This window comes from Schistosoma haematobium, chromosome ZW (assembly GCF_000699445.3).
Source record: "Schistosoma haematobium chromosome ZW, whole genome shotgun sequence".
NCBI classification, from domain to species: Eukaryota; Metazoa; Platyhelminthes; class Trematoda; order Strigeidida; family Schistosomatidae; genus Schistosoma; species Schistosoma haematobium.
Genome location: NC_067195.1, coordinates 76,877,388 through 76,897,251, shown reverse-complemented (window position 1 = coordinate 76,897,251; position 19,864 = coordinate 76,877,388). Strand labels below are relative to the sequence as shown.

At 35.5% G+C, this 19,864-nt stretch overlaps 1 protein-coding gene across 2 annotated transcripts in view; it reads right to left on the bottom strand.

The window, feature by feature from the left end:
* Nucleotides 1–1,123: 1,123 nt before the first annotated feature.
* Nucleotides 1,124–19,864, bottom strand: part of CTDP1_1 (RNA polymerase II) — a 32,345-nt gene continuing 13,604 nt past the window's right edge. For both annotated transcript variants that reach the window (XM_051212345.1, XM_051212346.1), the window contains 6 exons: nt 13,406–13,951; nt 9,408–9,601; nt 7,074–7,714; nt 5,249–5,503; nt 3,537–3,767; nt 1,124–2,564 (listed from right to left, as the gene is read on the bottom strand). In XM_051212345.1, coding sequence (XP_051072523.1) covers nt 2,043–2,564; nt 3,537–3,767; nt 5,249–5,503; nt 7,074–7,714; nt 9,408–9,601; nt 13,406–13,951 — 2,389 coding nt within the window. In that variant the 3' untranslated portion in view covers nt 1,124–2,042. The remainder of the gene's footprint in view (nt 2,565–3,536; nt 3,768–5,248; nt 5,504–7,073; nt 7,715–9,407; nt 9,602–13,405; nt 13,952–19,864) is intronic.

Here is a 19,864-nt window from a genome sequence, read left to right as displayed (position 1 = left end):
ACCCACTCTGTCCTGGGCCTTCTTTTCTAGTTCCATCCAATTCTTGTTCATTTTTCTCATGTCTATCTCCATTTCTCGGCGTAATGTGTTCTTTGGTCTTCCTCTTTTCCTTTGGCCTTGAGGATTCCATGTGAGGGCTTGTCTTGTAACGCAGTTGGGTGCTTTCCTCAATGTGTGTCCTATCCACTTCCAGCGCTTCTTCCTGATTTCTTCCTCCACTGGGATCTGGTTTGTTCTCTCCCACAGTACGTTGTTGCTAATAGTGTCCGGCCAATGGATCTGAAGTATTTTGCGTAGACAATTGTTAATAAACACCTGTATTTTCTGGATGATGGCTTTCGTAGTTCTCCAGGTTTCTGCCCCATACAGTAGAACTGCCTTGACATTTGTATTGAAAATCCTGACCTTGGTGTTGGTTGACAGCTGCTTTGAGTCCCAGATGTTCTTCAGTTGTAAATATGCTGCTCTTGCTTTGCCGATCCGCGCCTTCACATCTGCATCAGATCCACCCTGATCGTCAATGATGCTGCCCAAATACGTAAAGGTTTTTACATCTCCAAAATCTTCTCCGTCAATTGTGATTGGATTGGTGCATTCTGTGTTGTATCGGAGAATCCTGCTTTTCCCTTTGTGTATATTGAGACCTATTGCTGCTGCCACACTGTTCGTCTTCTCCTGCATCTGTTGTTGCGTTTGGGATAGAAGGGCCAGATCGTCTGCGAAGTCTAGATCATCCAACTGCATCTTAGTTGTCCATTGTATCCCGTGTTTCCCTTCAGACGTTGACGTCTTCATGGTCCAGTCGATCTCCAGGAGAAAGAGAAAGGGTGAGAGTAAGCGACCTTGTCTAACACCGGTCTTCACTTCGGACGACTTTGTCAACTGTCCTCCATGCACAATTTTGCAGTGTAATCCATCATATGAGTTCTGTATGATATTGACTATCTTCTGAGGCACGCCGTAGTGTCGAAGAAGTTTCCATAGTGTTGTTCTGTCCACGCTATCAAATGCCTTTTCGTAGTCAATGAAGTTGATGTAGAGTGATGAATTCCATTCAATTGATTGTTCCACAATTATCCGTAGAGTTGCGATTTGGTCTGTACACGATCTATCCTTACGGAATCCTGCCTGTTGGTCACGAAGTTGGGCGTCTACGCAGTCCTTCATCCTGTTTAACAATACCCTGTTGAAGACTTTTCCCGGTATTGAGAGAAGAGTGATGCCCCTGAAGTTATCACACTTGCTGAGATTGCCTTTCTTCGGTATTTTGATCAGAAGTCCTTCTTTCCAGTTTGTTGGTACTTGTTCCTCATCCCAAATCTTATTGAAGAGAATGTGGAGTATACTTGCAGTTGCCGCTACGTCTGCTTTTAGTGCCTCTGCTGGAATGTTGTCTGGTCCTGCTGCTTTGTCACTCTTTATTTGCCTGATGGCCATGCTGATTTCTTCAATTGTTGGTGGGCCAACATTAATTGGGAGGTCCGTGGGTGCTGCTTCGATGTTGGGTGGGTTCAGTGGAGCTCGTCACTTCATCGGAGCTTTGTATCAATAATTTGATTCCGCAAGTGATTATTAATAGACTACACTAATCGTAATAAATCACAATCTAAAGTAAAAACCACATTACAACTATCTACTAAAACATTCGGGTATTTATTCCCGATATCTGCGATAGATTCCAAGTATTCCTTAGTATAAGGAAAAGAAACAATTCAAAGTAGTGAAATTTCATCAACTGCAAATCTTCATTTATTTTCATTGCAAAATGATCCAAACATTACGAAAGGCAAAATAAATTAGATGTGGTTTTGTTTCTCGTGTCTTTTCATAGTAACTTTTTGTTTTAAGAAAAAGAAACATTAAAATTGTATGTTTAAAAATAATTATGATTAGTAAAGAATGATTAAAAGGCGTAACAAGATAATCAATATCACTCTCTATAAACATACACTACAAAAGTAGAAATCGATAATATAAAGAGAACAAGTGATAGATATATGTACAACTTCATAAACAATAACAAAATATAATGAATAAAGCTATTACATAAACTCTCTTAATGGATCCCATCGTTCATCAGTTAGATCTTCATCTTCTTCGTCATCATCATCATTTTCTACGTCACCGGAATCTTCACCAATTGATACATCAGAGATTGGACCTATTACATCTTCATCATCTGCACTGGATTGATTTATATCTTCTGGACTATCATCGGCACCAAATAGACATCGTGTTAAATTACCATGACCTCTTTTTTGATAAGCTATATTATTTTCATATTTGCATGATTCATATCTATCACGTCGAGAATCATACAGTATTTCTCGAGTACGTTCAGCATCAGCATAATCATAACCTTCAGGGCAAGTGTTCCATTCTTTATTTTCTGCATCTTCTGTATCTTGTATCCACCAATTAGTATTCGGTTCAGGATCAGAGTGTATTGCTGGAGAGACAGATAAACGACTACATTTATGATGATGTGAACCAATAAGCCAACGTTTATGACTTGAAAAGCGATGTTTAGGAACTTTGTGAATGTGCTCGTCAGGGCCCCAACCCTAAAAAGGGAATACACGTTTATTCCATGAAATGAATTTATCTTGGAAATCATAAGACTGATTAGAGAAAAAAATACACTGGTGATTAGAAAACTAATAGTTTGATCAAATGTCACAGACAGGAATGACATACCCCATTCTGTCAAATAAGACTTGAAGTCTTAGTGTTTTTAAGAGACTTAATGATGTGATTCGGTAGCCAAGTACACAACTTCGTGTATTGGTTTAGTGTGAAAACTAGAAAATAATTGGACTATTTGAACCGACATATTCTGTTACAAATAACTTCAGAGGCATGAGTATGAGAGTACTTACAGCAGAATTAAAATAGCGAGTACCAGCAGATTAAAAAAAGGATCCTTATCAAGATACTGAAGAAGAGAGATCTTAGTAGGTGTGACAACTCAAGAGAAATCACATCATTTTCAGAATTAGGTGAAGTTTCAACAGGATGTCGCTGAACCAAAAAATAATTAAGTAAACACCCAACTTCGGGATCAACATGCTGGTGGTTTACGTAAGGATCGGTTACGTACCGACCAAATCACGATAATCCAGTTAACTGTTGAGCAATCAGCTCGACGGAACTTATCACTATACATCAACTCAATAATGAGAAACCATTCAACAGCGTGATTTTGAGAACCTTATAGAATGTTCTCCTAGACTATGGAGTATTTCAGGAAATCGTTGCTGTCATTGAGAACTTTTACTACGAACTAGATTGTAAAGTCGTGTATGAAGAGCAGCTCACAAATGTATGGTGCTAGACAATTGTGCCCACTGCAGAATAATAATGAAATCTTTGCAATTAGACTTTCTAGCTTCCAGAATTTAACAACATCCAAAGCATCTATCTGAATTGCTAAGAAAAATTTCCACCATTTCAATGTTTAATGCACACCAAACGATATAGAGTATGGAATTTAAGTTATTCACAATAAAATAATCTTATCTATTTGTTTTTTTTACTTTTGGATAATCAGCATCGTATGAATCACAATCGCTGTCCGATTCATTAAAGAAATTATCATTATCACTGTTAATTGATTTCATTGATCCAAACATTAAATCATCACATGAGCGTCGACGCCGACTTTCCCTACAGAAACGTTGATCTAAACGGCGAATTTCGCGGTCAATTTTTGTAGTTTCTACAGGAGATGCACGATGACGTCTACGTACTAGTAATTCCCTTTGTACCTGAATAAAATGTGAAATAGAATAGAAAGGTAAAATGAACGTATTTGATGTGAATTTTCGCCATAAATTTATATCAACTTAGAAAAGTATTGAAATTAGAAGGCATTTTTGTATGGACATTTTGTGAGAGACTAATAGGTCCTGGGTTCGAATCTCGCGAGGCGGGATCATGGGTGTGCACTGCCGAGTCCTACAATAGGACGAAACGGCCGTCCAGTGCTTCCAGGTTTTCCATGGTGGTCTAGCTTCAGTTGACCCTTCTGATATATATATATATATATATATATATATCTGAGTTTCAATTAGAATGAAACAGCTATCAATCGTTTTAGAATGATAACACGGACAATAACAGTTCAAGGAGAAATGTTGTTTCTACTGAAAAAAGATCCTCCAAATTTATAACTAATGGAAACATGTTAGCTGAAAATTTTATGTCAAGATAATTAATTTTAAGAAGTAAGAGTTTAATTTTAGAGAATGGTAAGTAAACAACCTACAAAACTCGTGTCTTATGATTGTTTACTTTTTCTTCAAAAATGACTTTTAGTCTTAGAAAGATGTAAATCATTTATCCAACTAGACAGTCAGTCAGTTAGCTACAACGTAGGAACAGACACATATATGCATCGTTCTAAGTTGCCATACCCTATTAGCACAGCAAGACGAACACCGGGTTCATAGAAGTAGTTAACTCAATAGTGTAAGATTATGATACAGGGAGAAAGAATTAGTTCGTAGAAAGAAAGATATGAAGCGAGAGAGTTATGACAATTTAATGCTGTGGAAGATTGAAAACTCTTTAAATACTTAACTATAATTATCTTCAAGAACATTGTTCATGTATGATGTTGATTCGAATCCCGTAGTGGTAGAGGTAGTTAGAGTATAAGCAGTAATCGGAAACATTAGGGTTTGGAGATGTTATATAAAGAGTATAATACAGTGAAATAAATTTGGGAAGAGAAAAGAGACAAGGAGGAATAAGGAGATCAAAATTTGGGAGAACACAAAGAGTGGATGCACCTGCGCCATTGCAAACGATTTTGAGCCATGTCATACAGCTTTCTTCCAACCTACTCTCATACACCATAAAACATCACACGTCGGGGTAGTTGGTGGTTGGACATACGTAACACGTGTCCCAGCCATCTCAACTGATGAAGTTTCACTACTTCATCAGTTGATTTGCCATCCTTGCCTAGTACCTGTTTCCTAACAACTACATTACTTACTCGATGGTCCCAGGATATACGAGCAATGTTTAGAAGACACCTATGATCGAATACTATGATGGGAAACAAGTTATATTGGCTTAAACATTCAATATTTCAGTACATTTAAAGATCTTCAAGTAAAAATATTTCCAAATTTGTATAATAAATCATCAAGAAGATAAGTTTGAATGATCCTTAATGTTATGCACAATTATTGTTTTGGGTTTTCTAATCAACATTAAACTGAATCTTTCAATTCCTTACCTGCCAATTTAATGTTCTACGATCACATTCCATTGGATTTTTCATTAATTCATTAGTTGTATTATGAGATTTATGAAATTTAGTTAATTCAATAACAGATGTTTGATTGTCTGATGAAGAATCTGTTGATGAAGAATCATTAAAATTATCTATAGCTGGATCATAGATTTCAGCTTCTCGAGGAACTGATGTAGCTCTTTCAGTTACTTCTTCAAGAACAGCATCTTCAATTTCAGCGAGCATTTTACCAGTTGCCTATATAATGTTCATTTTGTGAAAAGCAAAATGGTATATATGTATGCATGTAACAGACAATCTACTATTCCTACCCGCCCCACCAACCTAACATTTACATAATAATATACAAACCAGTAGATTTCGTTCATCAGAAACTTTATGGAACATAACATAGAAAATCAATTGAAAATGGTGTCAAAGAGCAGTTAATATCTTATTACTCGTGTAATAACACTCGGTTTTACTTCATCTAATGTTATAACGGTTGGTTTTCCACGTTTACATGTATGGGACGTTAATTTACTTTAGACGAATATCTACACTAGATCCCATCCCAGTGTCTATTCTACAGGACTTCAACACAACTCAGATGATCAAGAACACGTGATTAGCCTGACCACAACGTAAATATATTTCCACACTAAAAGCCGGCACAATCTAACAACAATGAACAATCATTAATAAGTGAGTAATAATAAGAATAGGGGAATATATAATTGATCTGACACCTGTCAGACTATCTACATGTCTGACTAAGCAGACACTTAATCATTATCCTCCACGCTCACACATCAACTCGCTAACTTATTAACAAATAATTTAGTTTTGTTTAAAATCAATCCAACTATAAGCCATACGTTTTCACTTGGTATTGTTTTACTTGAATCTTCCCATTGATGTTTGAGACTGCGATTGATCAGTCTCTTATTGACATATGTGAATACTGTGCTTATTGTCTCGATATTGCTTTAACTTACATCCAGCTGACGAGTCCCAAATAAGACGAAACGCGCGTCCTGGATTTCACTACTAGCCACTATCCATCTTTGCTTATAATGCTTGTAAATTAAGGCAATACACACAGTATGCACATATGACAATAAGAGACTGATCAACTGCAGTCCTAAACATCAATGGGAAGATTCAAGTAAAGCAATACCAAGTGAATTAAACTTCACCTCATTGCACAAGCAAGTGGCTATCAGGATTCAGTAGCTAAGTGGATAACACGATGGCGTTTGAAGCGGACGGTACTGGGTCCGAATCCCACAGTGAACATCGACTCTGAGATGGAGGTACATCCAGCCGACGAGTCCCAAATACGACGAAACACGCGTCCTGGATTCCACTGCTAGCCACTATCCATACAGTTTTCAATGAAGTTCCATTCCATAATAAAAATGCGATTTAACCAGTAAGCTATCAATTCAATAATTTTGAACAATATGAATTGTATACATAATTTGTCTCTGTCCAATTTATAATTTACATCGTGAAATCAGTTTAGCTAGAGAGTATTGAATAGTTGTATCGTCACTTCATCAATCCGTCAAGGATTGATTTTATGACTTGTAGACCTTTCAGGAAATACATTAACTAGAAGTTACCGATATGGAATCTCGTAGGAAATTTTTTCCACACTGACCAATTCATGATATTACGCAACTATTTAAACAAATTAATATTTGTGGTTTACAATATCTGTGAATGTTTTTTTATAATACAGGTAAGTACAAGCTACAACTCTGTACTGTTAAAACTATGAAATTGAGTTACGGAAAACGTTTTCCTGAATAAAATGACCTACATCTGGAGGTAAGTGCATCAAAGGATTATCTGCCAATACTAAAGTTGTTGGAGGTGGTAAAAAGTCACTGAGTTGAGCTTTAGCTTCCTCTTCTCCTTCAATTTGTTCATTGGTTAAATCGGAATGCTCATCCTCTTCACCGTCATCGTCATTAACATCGTCGTCATCCCCATTGAACTGTTCTGTGTTTCCTGTACTTTCTCTCTCTTCTTCATCATCGTTTAATTCTATGAGATTTCTTGTTGTTGTATATTCATTGAAATCTTGATCTCCTTCATCTTTAATTTCTGTCACATAATGACCAACTACTACTGGACTTTTCATTAGTAACTTGTCAGAATTACATAATAATGATGAAGTTGATTTACATAGATCACAATTTATAATACTATTATTTTGACAAATTTCACTATGATCGCATAATGATTCATCAAATAAACATGCTAATTTTGAATTTTCTGTTGAAATATTTCCTTGCTTTGTGGAGTGTTCTGTGAATGATGATGATGAATTATTTGGTTGTCTCTCATGATGATCAAGATCTGATTCTATAGAGGAATCAGATTTCAATGATGGTGATGACGAAGAAGATGAAGAACTTTCATTTCCAGACATTATTCCACCCTGATCATTTATAGTTACTAAATTATGCGTAAAACAAATAAATAAACGAGAATAATAATAAAGTAGAGTTCCCGGTAAACGACATTGTCAGTAGTAAACAATGTATAACACGGAACATATGTACATCGGTTCAAGTTGCTACACTATTTCAAGACTAAGGTCAGAATAGTCGAAGTATTAACAATATCAATGATGATAGAAAAGATTAAGGACGGACGATATATATTTGTGAAGAAATAATGAATTCATGAAATTAAACTTATAAGACAAGTTTAAAAATCAAGATTTAATGAGAAGACATAATGAATACGTCTGTATCATTGCTAACGATTCTGAACCGTGTCATTGAGTTATCAATTATGAATAGAATTATTGAGTATTTTTCACTATATCAAAGTCTTGATAGTTTAATTTTACATCATCCTTTACATGTTAGACATGATAAAGATCCAATGTGGAGGTTCACAATAGTCAGTTGAATTCTACTCTACTATGACTCATGAAATCTGTAACAATCGATGGAGACTAGAACCAGTTATGTTTAAAAAGAGTCAGTAGTTAACTTTCAACTATTTTGATAACAAAATAGAAATTACGTGAAGAACTTAATATTTAAAAAAACTATAGTTTTAATTAGTCATAAAAAATCTACTGATTTAAACTCCCATACTCAATTTATTTACTAAATTTTGATAGTTGAGATCATGAGTCAATTGAAGGCAGATCACTATGGAAAACCTGGAAGCACTGGACGACCGTTTCGTCCTCGTACGGCATTCCTCGGCAGTGCATATCCACAATTCCGAATCGCGAGATTCGAACCTAGGAATGGGGTTAAACCGGTTCTGTTGTGAGATAGTAACTAATTGAAGACAATGGTGGATGTGTCGCTCAATTTCGTGGATTAGTTGGAGTTAAACATTAACACTGTTGGACGCCGATCGGCTTAGTGGTCTAGAGGTTAAGCGTCCACGCGCGAAACCCATAGGCCTTGAGTTCGAATCCTGCTTGCAGGATCGTGGATGTGCACTGCTAAGGAGCTCCATACGAGGACGAAACGACCGTCCAGTTCATCCAGGTTTTTCATGGTGGTTTAGGTTCAATTAACTAATGATCTTAACCATTAAAATTACTATAATATCCACAAAACCCCCTTCTGATATTAACTAAATAATTTACGCTTCCCTAATGAAAATACATAAATTGTGTCAGAAAATGTTAATATTCTGAAATAATTAAATATAAATGAGGAATAAACCAATAAGTAGGTACACTGAGTTTATTTCATTTTTTAAATAGTGTAATTTTTTATTATTTTGGATTGATATTATAAATGGATTAATGTTAGGTCACCATTGAAAACTTGGAAGCACTGGACGATCATTTCATCCTAGTATGGGACTCCTCAGCAGACAGCCCGTTTGCCACCCTCAAGGTCAAATAGTAGGTCGGAAATTGAAAACAAGGCAGGGAAAGATGATTGTGCAAAGCTCACGTTATTAATCATTTTGCCAATTAAATCTTCCTACTCATATTGGTTCTCTCATTCGTCGAGTGGGTCTAGGTCAGTCCTAGAAAGTGTATACCATAAATGAATTGGACTGTAAAACATAACAAGATGTTAGCTAACTTCAAAATGCGTAGTCTTTATAAGGTTGCATACTAATAAACATTTATCTATGTACATAGCACATATAATTAATTTCTTACCATTATCAATTAATGAAATATTCTTCACTTTTGCGTTTTCATGATGAGATAAATCTCGACGGTGTCGTTTATGATGTCTCTTAGTTTTTGATTTCTTTCTCAATTTACGTTTTCGATCGTTTTCTCGTTCTGTACGAATAGAATCTAAAGCGGATCGGACTACACTTGGATCTAGACGAGGTATTTTTTGTTCACTAAATATATGATATCAGAAGAAAAAAAGAACAATGGTTGTTAGAAAAATTATACTTCATTTAAACAAAATAACTTACATAGTTCTGTCCATCTAATGACTTATTTTTCTAAAAAGCGACAAACTATAAGTATCTTATTATGTGCTAATATATTAATTTTCTTTGAATTAGTCGAATGAATAATGAAAACATGAACCAACTACTTACTACTTAGGTTAAGTCAGTAACAAATCCAGCTAGGATGAAAAAAGTTCCAACTTATTCCATCAGTAGTAAAGACAAGATAAATAAATATCAAGAGCCGATTATGTGGTCTTAATGATTCATTAGTTTAGTGATAAACGATGGATACTAAATGCAAGTTTCAATGTAAACATAAAACACTAAGATGTATATGTACGTCTAATCGAAGTGGTAAATAGAATGAAACATGCATTTCGAACTTCAGTGCTAAACACTATCATCGACTCTGTCAATTTAGGGACTATCAAATCGGATCTTGTATTATTTTACTACAGTTTTATTGTTGAGGTTGGCATTATTTTCAGTGACGAATTTTAGTGTGTACCTGTTATTTATTTCTCACATTACTTTGTTACTGAAATGTCATGTTATCCAAACTAATTGTTATACATTTTAATGAATTAAATAACATGAGTCTTGTACCATAACTCTACCTGTACCTCTTCTAGGGCTACTGCCGGTCCCAAGCACTCAAGAAAAAGGAGGATTGGGCATGGGGTCGCCAACCCCATCGCGTAAAAAAGAACTTGCTAAATAAACGCTAGTTAGAAAAAAATTAATTAAACAATTCAGATTTTGGACTCCGAGTTGAAGGAAAAATTATAACGACTCATGATGAAAACCTAGATCCTTCGGAAGTCACGAGGCCGATGCCCCTTCCAACAACAACAGCAAAAACGTTCTAATTACATGGAACGTTCATACAATATATAAGACCGAGAGAACCAATCAAATAACTGCCTAAATAGGGATATACAACTTGACGGTGCTCGGAATCAGTGGAACCCATTGTACCCAAGCTGAACAGTAAAATCTACATATGGGAGAAATGCTGCTGTAATCCGGTAACGAAGAAGAAAATGCTCCACACACTCAAGGAGTTGTAATCATGCTGTCCAGAGAAGCACGTAATGCACGTATAGGATGGGTCTCATGGATCAAAAGTCGTCAGAGCATCCTTCAAAATAAAGAGCGAGAGGATCACAATGAATGTTATCCAATGTTATGCACCCACCAATAACAGCAACAACGATAATAAAGATCAGTTCTATAAGAGGCTGCAATCGATCATAGCGAGGTGTCCAGGAATGGACCTGACCATCCTGATGAAAGACTTAAACGCGAAAGTCGGAATGGACAACCTCGGAAATGAAGATACCATGAAACGATATGGACTAGGAGAAAGGAACGATAATAGTGATAGATTTGCAAGTCTATAAGCCTTCAACAAAATGGTTATAGGCGACTCAATATTCCCACACAAACACAGAGATGAAGCTACATGTGTATCACCGGATCACACTACACAGAACCAGATCGATCATATCTGCATCATTAAAAAATTCAGGAGGTCAATGGAAGACGTGAGAAGCAAGAATGGAGTTTACATGACTTCGGATCACCACCAACTGTTGGTTTTCATGATGAAACTGAAGCTAAAGAAGTACTAGACAAATGGAGAAACAGCATTACAAAGGTTTAATACAACCTTTCTTCCGGATACTGACAAACTCAACGAATTCAAGATAAATCAACGACAGGTTCCAAGCCTTAAAGGATCTACTGAAAGAATAAACTACTGTAGAAGAAGACTGAAAAGGGATCAAATAAGCCTTAACTTCAACGTGTTAGAGGGTTCTGGGCCGCAACAAACATCATCATAAGGAATGGATCTCTAAGGAAATCCTGGACAAGACTCAAAAAGACGAACAGGAATCAACAACAGCCGAACAAGAACAGAGAAAGTCAAGGCAAAAGATGAATACGCAGATGCAAACAAGCAAGTGACGAGCATGAGAACTGACAAGCACAAACATGTGGAAGAGCTAGCAACGACAATGGAAAAAGCTTCAAGGGAAGGAAATATGAGACAATTATGTGACACAATGAAGAAACTGGAAAGGGAATATAGTAAACCAGAGAGACTGGTCAAAGATAGAGAAGGCAAGTCAATCACCGAGATTCAAGAACAGGGGAATACATGGGTAGAATATTTTGAGGAACTCTTGAATAGACCAGCTCCACTGAAAGCATTCGACAGTGTGGATAGAAGGACTTTATGGTGGTCGACTGGATTATGAAAACCTCCACATCTGACGGGAAGCACAGAATACAATGTACAGCTCGGAATCAACTAGGTGACCTAGCCCTCCTATCCCATACACATCCACAAATTCAGGTCAAGAAAGACAGTGCAGCAGCAGCAGCCTCTGCATCAGTAGCTCTCAACATACACAAGGGAAAAATGAAGATCTTCAAATGTAACACATAGAACACCTACCCAATCATACTTGATGGGGAAACTGTGGAACAGGTGGAAATTTCCACATACCTGGACAGCATCATAGATGAACAAGGAAATCTGATGCAGACGTAAAGGAGAGAATTGGCAAGGCTGGGAAAGCATTGGAATTCAAAACAACTATTAACTAATATCAAAGTCAGAATCTTCAATACGAACGTCGAGACACTCAGTCATACTGTACGGAGCTGAAAATTGGAGAACTATTACGGCAATCATCAAACAAGTACAAGTATTCATAAACACTTGTCTATGCAAGATACTCAATGTCCTCCGTTGGACGGATACCATCAGCAACAACCTAATGTGGGAGAGAACAAACCAGATTCCTGATGAGGAGGGAGTTAGGAAAAGACTCTCGAAGTGGATAGGGTATATATTACGAAATCACTAAACTGCATCACGAAGCAAGCGCTTACTACCTGAAATCGTGAAGGGGAACGGAAAAGAGGAAGACCGAAGAACACACTGCGTCGAGAATTGGAAGCAGACATGCAAAGAATCGATAGAAACTGGAAAGGATTGTCAATGACAGAGTTGAATGGAGAATGCCGGTGAGCGGCCTATCTATTCCATGAGGGGTAACATGCGTAAGTAAGTCTTGTACCATATACACACGAGTGATCATTACTGAAATATTACCAAACTAGAGAAAAATAGTCGTTGAATGCATTCAGTGTTGATGTAACTTATAAGGCACAAATCTATATAATTGGTTTCGAGTCACACTCTAAATATGAAGTCTAGCGATGTTAACGGTTTATCCAAACCGAAGTAGATTAAAAGTAGTTCAAACCTGAGACTTAATAGCTGAAAGTTTGACAATTTAATCACAGAGCTACCAAACCATTCAAGTTCTCAATGAGTTTTCAGCTGAAATCGATCTGCGTTGCAAACTATATTAAGTTTAAATTTAATTAATTAGTAAACTGTTCATAGCGAATTATTATCTAACAACTGATACTTAACTTTTTTCTCGTCTATGTATATATAGTTTGATCACAATGTTGTATATATCGCCTACTGAAGAATCCAGTAAACATCATATGAAGATGATCTATATATGACAAGATAGATAAAGATCAAGTTCCATAACTTACATGATTCACTATATTAACCTCCTATTTAAATATATGTGTATAGATCCAATACAACATACCACCACCTATAAGTCGCTACTATTTATTCATAAAAGTATGTTAAAATTAACGAAATAGAAAATTTACGTGTTTTACGTGAAATACATATTGAAAACCCACATGTCATCACTCATATCAGAAGACGGTTCTAATTCCATAGATAATCGATGATGTTTATGTGAATGCTTATGAAAATGTTTATCTTGAAGATGAGTATGATGTTGAGAATGACGATGGTGGTGATGACGACTATGACCGTGGCGATGATGACGTGGACGATTATCATTATGCGTAGAATGATGATGAAGTCCATCAGAAGGATTAATATGGGAATGATGATGATGATAATAGTGTCGTCGCATACGTTTTGCATATCGAATTGTACCTGGAATCGGTTCAATATCCGGATCAAAATCACTTGGATGAAAATCACGATCTAATGGATACTTTGATTCACATACATGATCCCAATGATAATGACAAGACCATAACCATTGCGGTGAAACAAGATGAAGTGAATGTGAAGATGAATTATTGTTTACTTGAAGATTATTACTATCTATTGTAAGATATTTTAATGCAGCATGTACTTTTTCTGTTCCTCTACGACAAGCAATTAAATGTGTTGTATAGTGAGTAGAAACACTGTGCACAATACCATGTGATCTAAAGAAAATTTTATTAAATACAAGTAAGGCTTACAAATATTTGCAAGGAATAACACGTTTCCTTTAAAAAGGTAATATATTAACTAATCAATCTTTCTTTTATATATTATTACCATTGAAGTAACTACTTCCATGAATTCGATGTTCATCTTGTTGTGCTAATGAGGTGTGGCAACTTGGACCGATGCATGTATGTGCTTGGTCCTAAGTTGTAGCTGACTGACTGACATTAACTAATACTAATTAACTGAATATCTGGTTGAAACACCAAGTATTTATGGGTGGTGATTTATATTGATACTTTAAAAAGAAAACAATAACATCAAAATATTAGTAACTATGTACTTTTGTTTTGTTAGTAAGACTTCAAGCGGTTACTTCGTTCGGTTATTGATTGTCAACCTATAGACTAATGGTATAATATTGAAACGCATGTAAGACTTATTCAAGACATTTCAAAAAAATGAAAAGATAAAAAAATTTACCAAATTGAACATGGAAATTATTGTGATTTATTCAATGTGGATAAAATGTAGCACATTTAAACGCTAAAAAGAATATGGGCCAAACATCGTAAAGAGATAACTTCAAAGAGAAATAAAGGAGGGGATTATCTTCACTGTCCCTGAACACACATTGTCAAACCTCATGGTGTTGCTACCGGACTTCAATAATATCCCAGGGACGGCGGTAGTTGGGCACGGAGCGTCGGTAAATGTAATGTCAGTTGGCGAAAAAGAAGAATAAGAGCGAATAAGGAACAAAAGTAGAATTATCATCACTGGCTCAGGTTCTACTTTTTTTAAGTAGTCAAAGTGTGAAGGAGCACTGTGATATGATAAAGATTTTTTGAGTCATGTTACCTGTTCAAAACAAGATTCATTTAGCAGTGGTTAAACTGGTGTTACTAAAGTTGTGTATGTATTCAGACATTATCGATGTGATTGGAAATTACTTTTGAATAGACCATATCAGTTCGAAGAAGTTTGTAATGGTGAATCAATGAGGTGTTACAATTATTAATCTGTAAAGTATCGAAATTACGTGAAGGAATACATTATTCTCTTTTTACCTCTTATTCAATTATCAGGATTCTATTCACGTAGAGAAATCGGAAATGAAGTATGGTAAATGGAACCGAATAAACATTGATTTCAGATCTTATGTTGCTGATAACTGATCCACTAGAGTAGGTCCATTCTACACCTATTTGTGAATTTCTTGAACAACAGTTTTGAAATGTGATACTAATTTGTTTTGCAACATAAGTGATTGAAACAATTTAGAAATCAAGAGATTTGTAACAGAGAATGAAATGACGGTTCCCTTATAGTTGTCTACAATGGAAAATCTGAGATGTGTAAGACCCAGTGCAGTAGTTTAGTTGTTGAGAGATCAAGTTCCTCATAAGCTCATAGGTTCAAGCCGTGCTTCGGTTTCATCAGCCAATATGACTTATTTTGAGCCATTTTACTTAAAATCTGCTTCAATACCGATCATAAGCATTACAAGAATCTGATAGTTAAGAAACTAACGAATTCACACATGTCATATACTACAAACGATCACGAACTTCTTTTGACGATCCCTTAGCTTTATCTGTAAAGAGCACTTCAGTGAATGACGATTTATGTATATTCCGCATATTTTTTAGCTGATCACATCATTAAACAGGTGACCTTCATTATGGCGTCATCCAGACAAACCTTTTCGCTATACATTCAATCAAATTTGTTTTGCGAAGAATAACTACCCTTAAGGCTTTTCAAAGAACATGTATACAGTACATAAGAAGTCTGATATACATACTGCTCGAAGGAAACCCCTCGTATTAAAATCAACGGGGATATAGATAGCAATATTTTGAATAGTCTTCGTACACTATTACTACTTGCTAACAAATTTATTATATGATTACGAGACACACATTTACGTCATTCCGAAAGAAGCCGCGTGAAGTTGTCATAACACACATAAACATCCAATCAATTGCTTGTATTTATAAATAATAAATTTGATATATATAGACTGATATAGACTTCTGATATAGACTGAATTCAATCACAGATTCATTTGAAACCAAGGTGTACTAAAAAGCGGTTTCATTCTATTTTAGAACGTCTCAAAAATAGCTTCATGAAGTTATAATCAAGAACCCTGACCTATGGAGTACAATCACTACAAGATTAAGGCTATTATAATGATACTCAATAAATTGAAGGTGTGAACCATTAAATTCCAACATAGTCGTTCAATGGCTCGTGAACATCTCAAGGCTTGAAGGTTCTAGAGGTTCAATCCTAGATGGGGTTGTGGATTTGCATTACGGACGAGTTCTTTGCTAAGAGGAAACCGCTGACTAATCCACTATGGCCATCTAGTTGATATTATTCAACGATGAAATCCTAGCTTCATACTGAACAGTCTCAAAAAGCCCACTAACTTAACAATGAATTTGACACGATTTTAGTGTACGGAACTAAACATGTTTACATCAAATGAGTATAGTTTATAGAAACTATAGGTCAAGATAATTTAAAATTTCAACATTAGTTGTATCAGTCAGAATTTATGAACGGCTGCTTCAAGTGTCATCATCAGCAAAACTAAGCGGTAGAGAACCCATCAACACCTTGGTCAGAACCAGGGAAATCATACGCACGACTACATATCGACTTTTCCACCCCAATAAAGTGTAACATATCTTGTAATGGTTAATGGCTACTGAAAATAGCCAGAAATTATCCGTATGCACCGACAAAATCTTTCTAGTGTTGACAGAGGTTTACTGCTGTAACGGATTTTCAGACACTATAATATTACAACACACCTTGTTGAACTCCACTGATAACGGCTTCTCACTACAACTCCAGGAGTATCTCTTGAAGTCAGTCACTAGTGAGCAGATGATTATTATTAGAAGGGGTTTGTGGAGGTTTTAGGAATTTCACAGATTGAAATCTCCACAAACGCCTTCTGACTATAATATTAAACAACGGGTCATGGTTCACATTATATATATATATATATATATATATATATATATATATATATATATATATATATATATATATAAACTCAGAATTACAGCAGAATGAATGGTATGCAAGCTATGTGTACAAATGGTGTACAAGCCATAGGTTTTGTTACATTCGACACTTATTTAATGCTTTATCAGTACACTTTTTCCATTCAATACAGAATAGAACCGAGTAATACAATACAAATGTAATCATATACAATAAATATCAACAAAGAAGAGTCAACTAAAAACTTATAGAGATGATTCATCAATTCTGTAGATAATCCATGTACACATTTTTCAACAGTTGAAAGATTTTAGAGTGACACACCAGCAAACTGTGTTTCGAGGTCATTCTAATGTAAACAGTCATGGACCCCTCCAGGTGATGATATCTAATTCTACCTACATTAGAATCAGATGCAACATTGCATTACCTGAAATTTTATCTAGATTTGAACGAACACTGATAAAAGTTTGTAGGTAAGTATATAGAACACATTAAAGATGAAATTTATGCGTTAATAGGGACATAACCATTTATTTGCTGATCACGGTTGTGAATCTACCAATCCAATGATAAACTGATAACTGTCTCTTTATAAACACAAACCCAGTTTAAAAGTTTTTAGTGGATACTGCTTTAGCGAAACAAATAGAAGCTGAGTTATTTTGTCTGTTGATAATTTTGAAGAATTTTCAAACGTCAATAATGTGCCAACTATTCATTAGATGCCGACCTATTGCACTTACCAATCTCGAATTCTTTGGCATGTGCTCTGAAATAAGAACATGTACTATATTCGCTATTTTTCTAATGTATGCCCCTTGGGACATACATGTTAATTGACAGATGTAGTTGGAGGTACTGAGAAAAGAGCACCCGTTGATTTTTATTTGTATTAAAAAGGAAGTTCGTTTCACACAATGTGATTGGACCTGGTGATGGACAAGTATTCTTCATTGCAGCATTTACTCTGTGAATAATTTTACCAGTAGTTTCGTTTACTTTGAATTAAAGATACAGGTAGCAGGCTATCTTTTCAATTGTATCGTAATTAGTGCATTTTTTAAAATTTTAGCATGCTTCTCAATGAATTTCAGTGGGTATGCATTTTGACGTGGACAGGTTTTGGTGGAAGTAAGTTCTTCTCTCAAGCTTTTCTAAGAGCTGAGTTCACGAGCATGTCTAAAAGGGGTTTCTACAATTCCATTTTTATAGCTTATTGGACAGAGGCTGTTGTAGTTCAGATAAGTTACACTCTATGTGTTTTTGCGACAGATGTGTCTTTTTGGTTTACCATTTGGAGTTTGTTCCAACATCTAGGAAAAACTGATGATCTCTAGTAAATTCTATATCGTTGTATACTTTGCTGAATAGATTGAGGAGATATGTGGAATGCTTCTGATTGTAGCAGACAAGAAATGTATCATCAATATATCTACAGTAGAATGTAGTTTCATCAATTATATTTTAGCTTCGTCTGTTCTAGACATAATAACACAACTTTTTATTTCCCTGAAGTAGTAGCCAATAGAAAATTTAAACTGCATTTCACTGGTTAAAATCACGAGTCAATTGAAGCTAGACCACCATGGAAAACCTGGAAGCACTGGACGACCGTTTCGTCCTAGTATGGGACTCCTCAGCAGTGCGCATCCACGATCCCGCCCCCCGCGAGATTCGAACCCAGGACCTATCAGTCTCGCGCCAGGTGCTTAACCAACTAGACCACTGTGTTTGTTCCCAGAAAGACATAGATATCCATTTTATCATTGGATTGATAAATTTACAATCTTGATCAAAATCATCTGTCATTATTATCATTATCATTGCATTGGATTTATTTCGTTATGCAATCCTCGTTAATCCAATTGTTATTTCATTTACGTCAAAACTCTCTTCATCTGTGTTTCTTATTTACCTAATTCTTAAGAAGTCTATCGACTCTTCAAACTTTCAATAATTATTACGTAACCCATAGAACTTATCAGTTTGCTTGTTTGTTCTTACTTGTACCACCATTGATGAAAAGATCTTTTCACTGTGATAATTTGTTCTGTACAAGTCATGTTTCTGACCGTAAGGACTTGAAATGATTAATTTATCTTTGTTCATGTCAATATCTAAGAAAGTAAGTTGATATAATATATTAATGACTGTCATATGTATACATGAACACAACCATATATACACTGATTAATACATTAAATTTACATATTCCGAAAACGTATTAAGGACAAAAATTAAAAAGACTTTAACAAGATCAGAATTGTTGACGAGAATCTTGTAGTTTGGTTTAAGAAAGTGAAGTTTTGATAAAGATATCTTTCTATCATCATTCAATGCATTTCAATCAGAAAGTAATGCAATAGAGAACCTTACACAAGTTCAAGTAACAAACATACCAATCATCCAAAAACTTATAAACATAGAGAATACGATTTGAAATAAATGAATGAAATCACTGACAAGTTATATTTAAATTCACGATAAATAGTAAGATGTAGAACGTGTATATTTGTATTACTGTCAGTGATTTTAGCCCATATCATCTAATTCTTCACCTATTGTCTGCGATTATTGCGCAAACCTCAAACAAAGAAGTCTTTCTCTTCACAAGGGCCAGATCAACACACAACGATTTCATGAACTAAAGCCATATTTTGGTTTGACTACCTCTCACTGCTTATATACAATTCAGAGCGGTGCCATAAATAGGAAACGTCCAGGCATACGCAACACAGGTTCCAAATATGAGTCATAGTTTCAAGTGTCAGGTCAAAAGATCAAATAATTTAAAATTTATGAAGTAGGATTCAAACTTGTTACTCACTGGTATTAAGTCATATACTTTTACCACCAAAACACAACCAAAAACTAGTCAG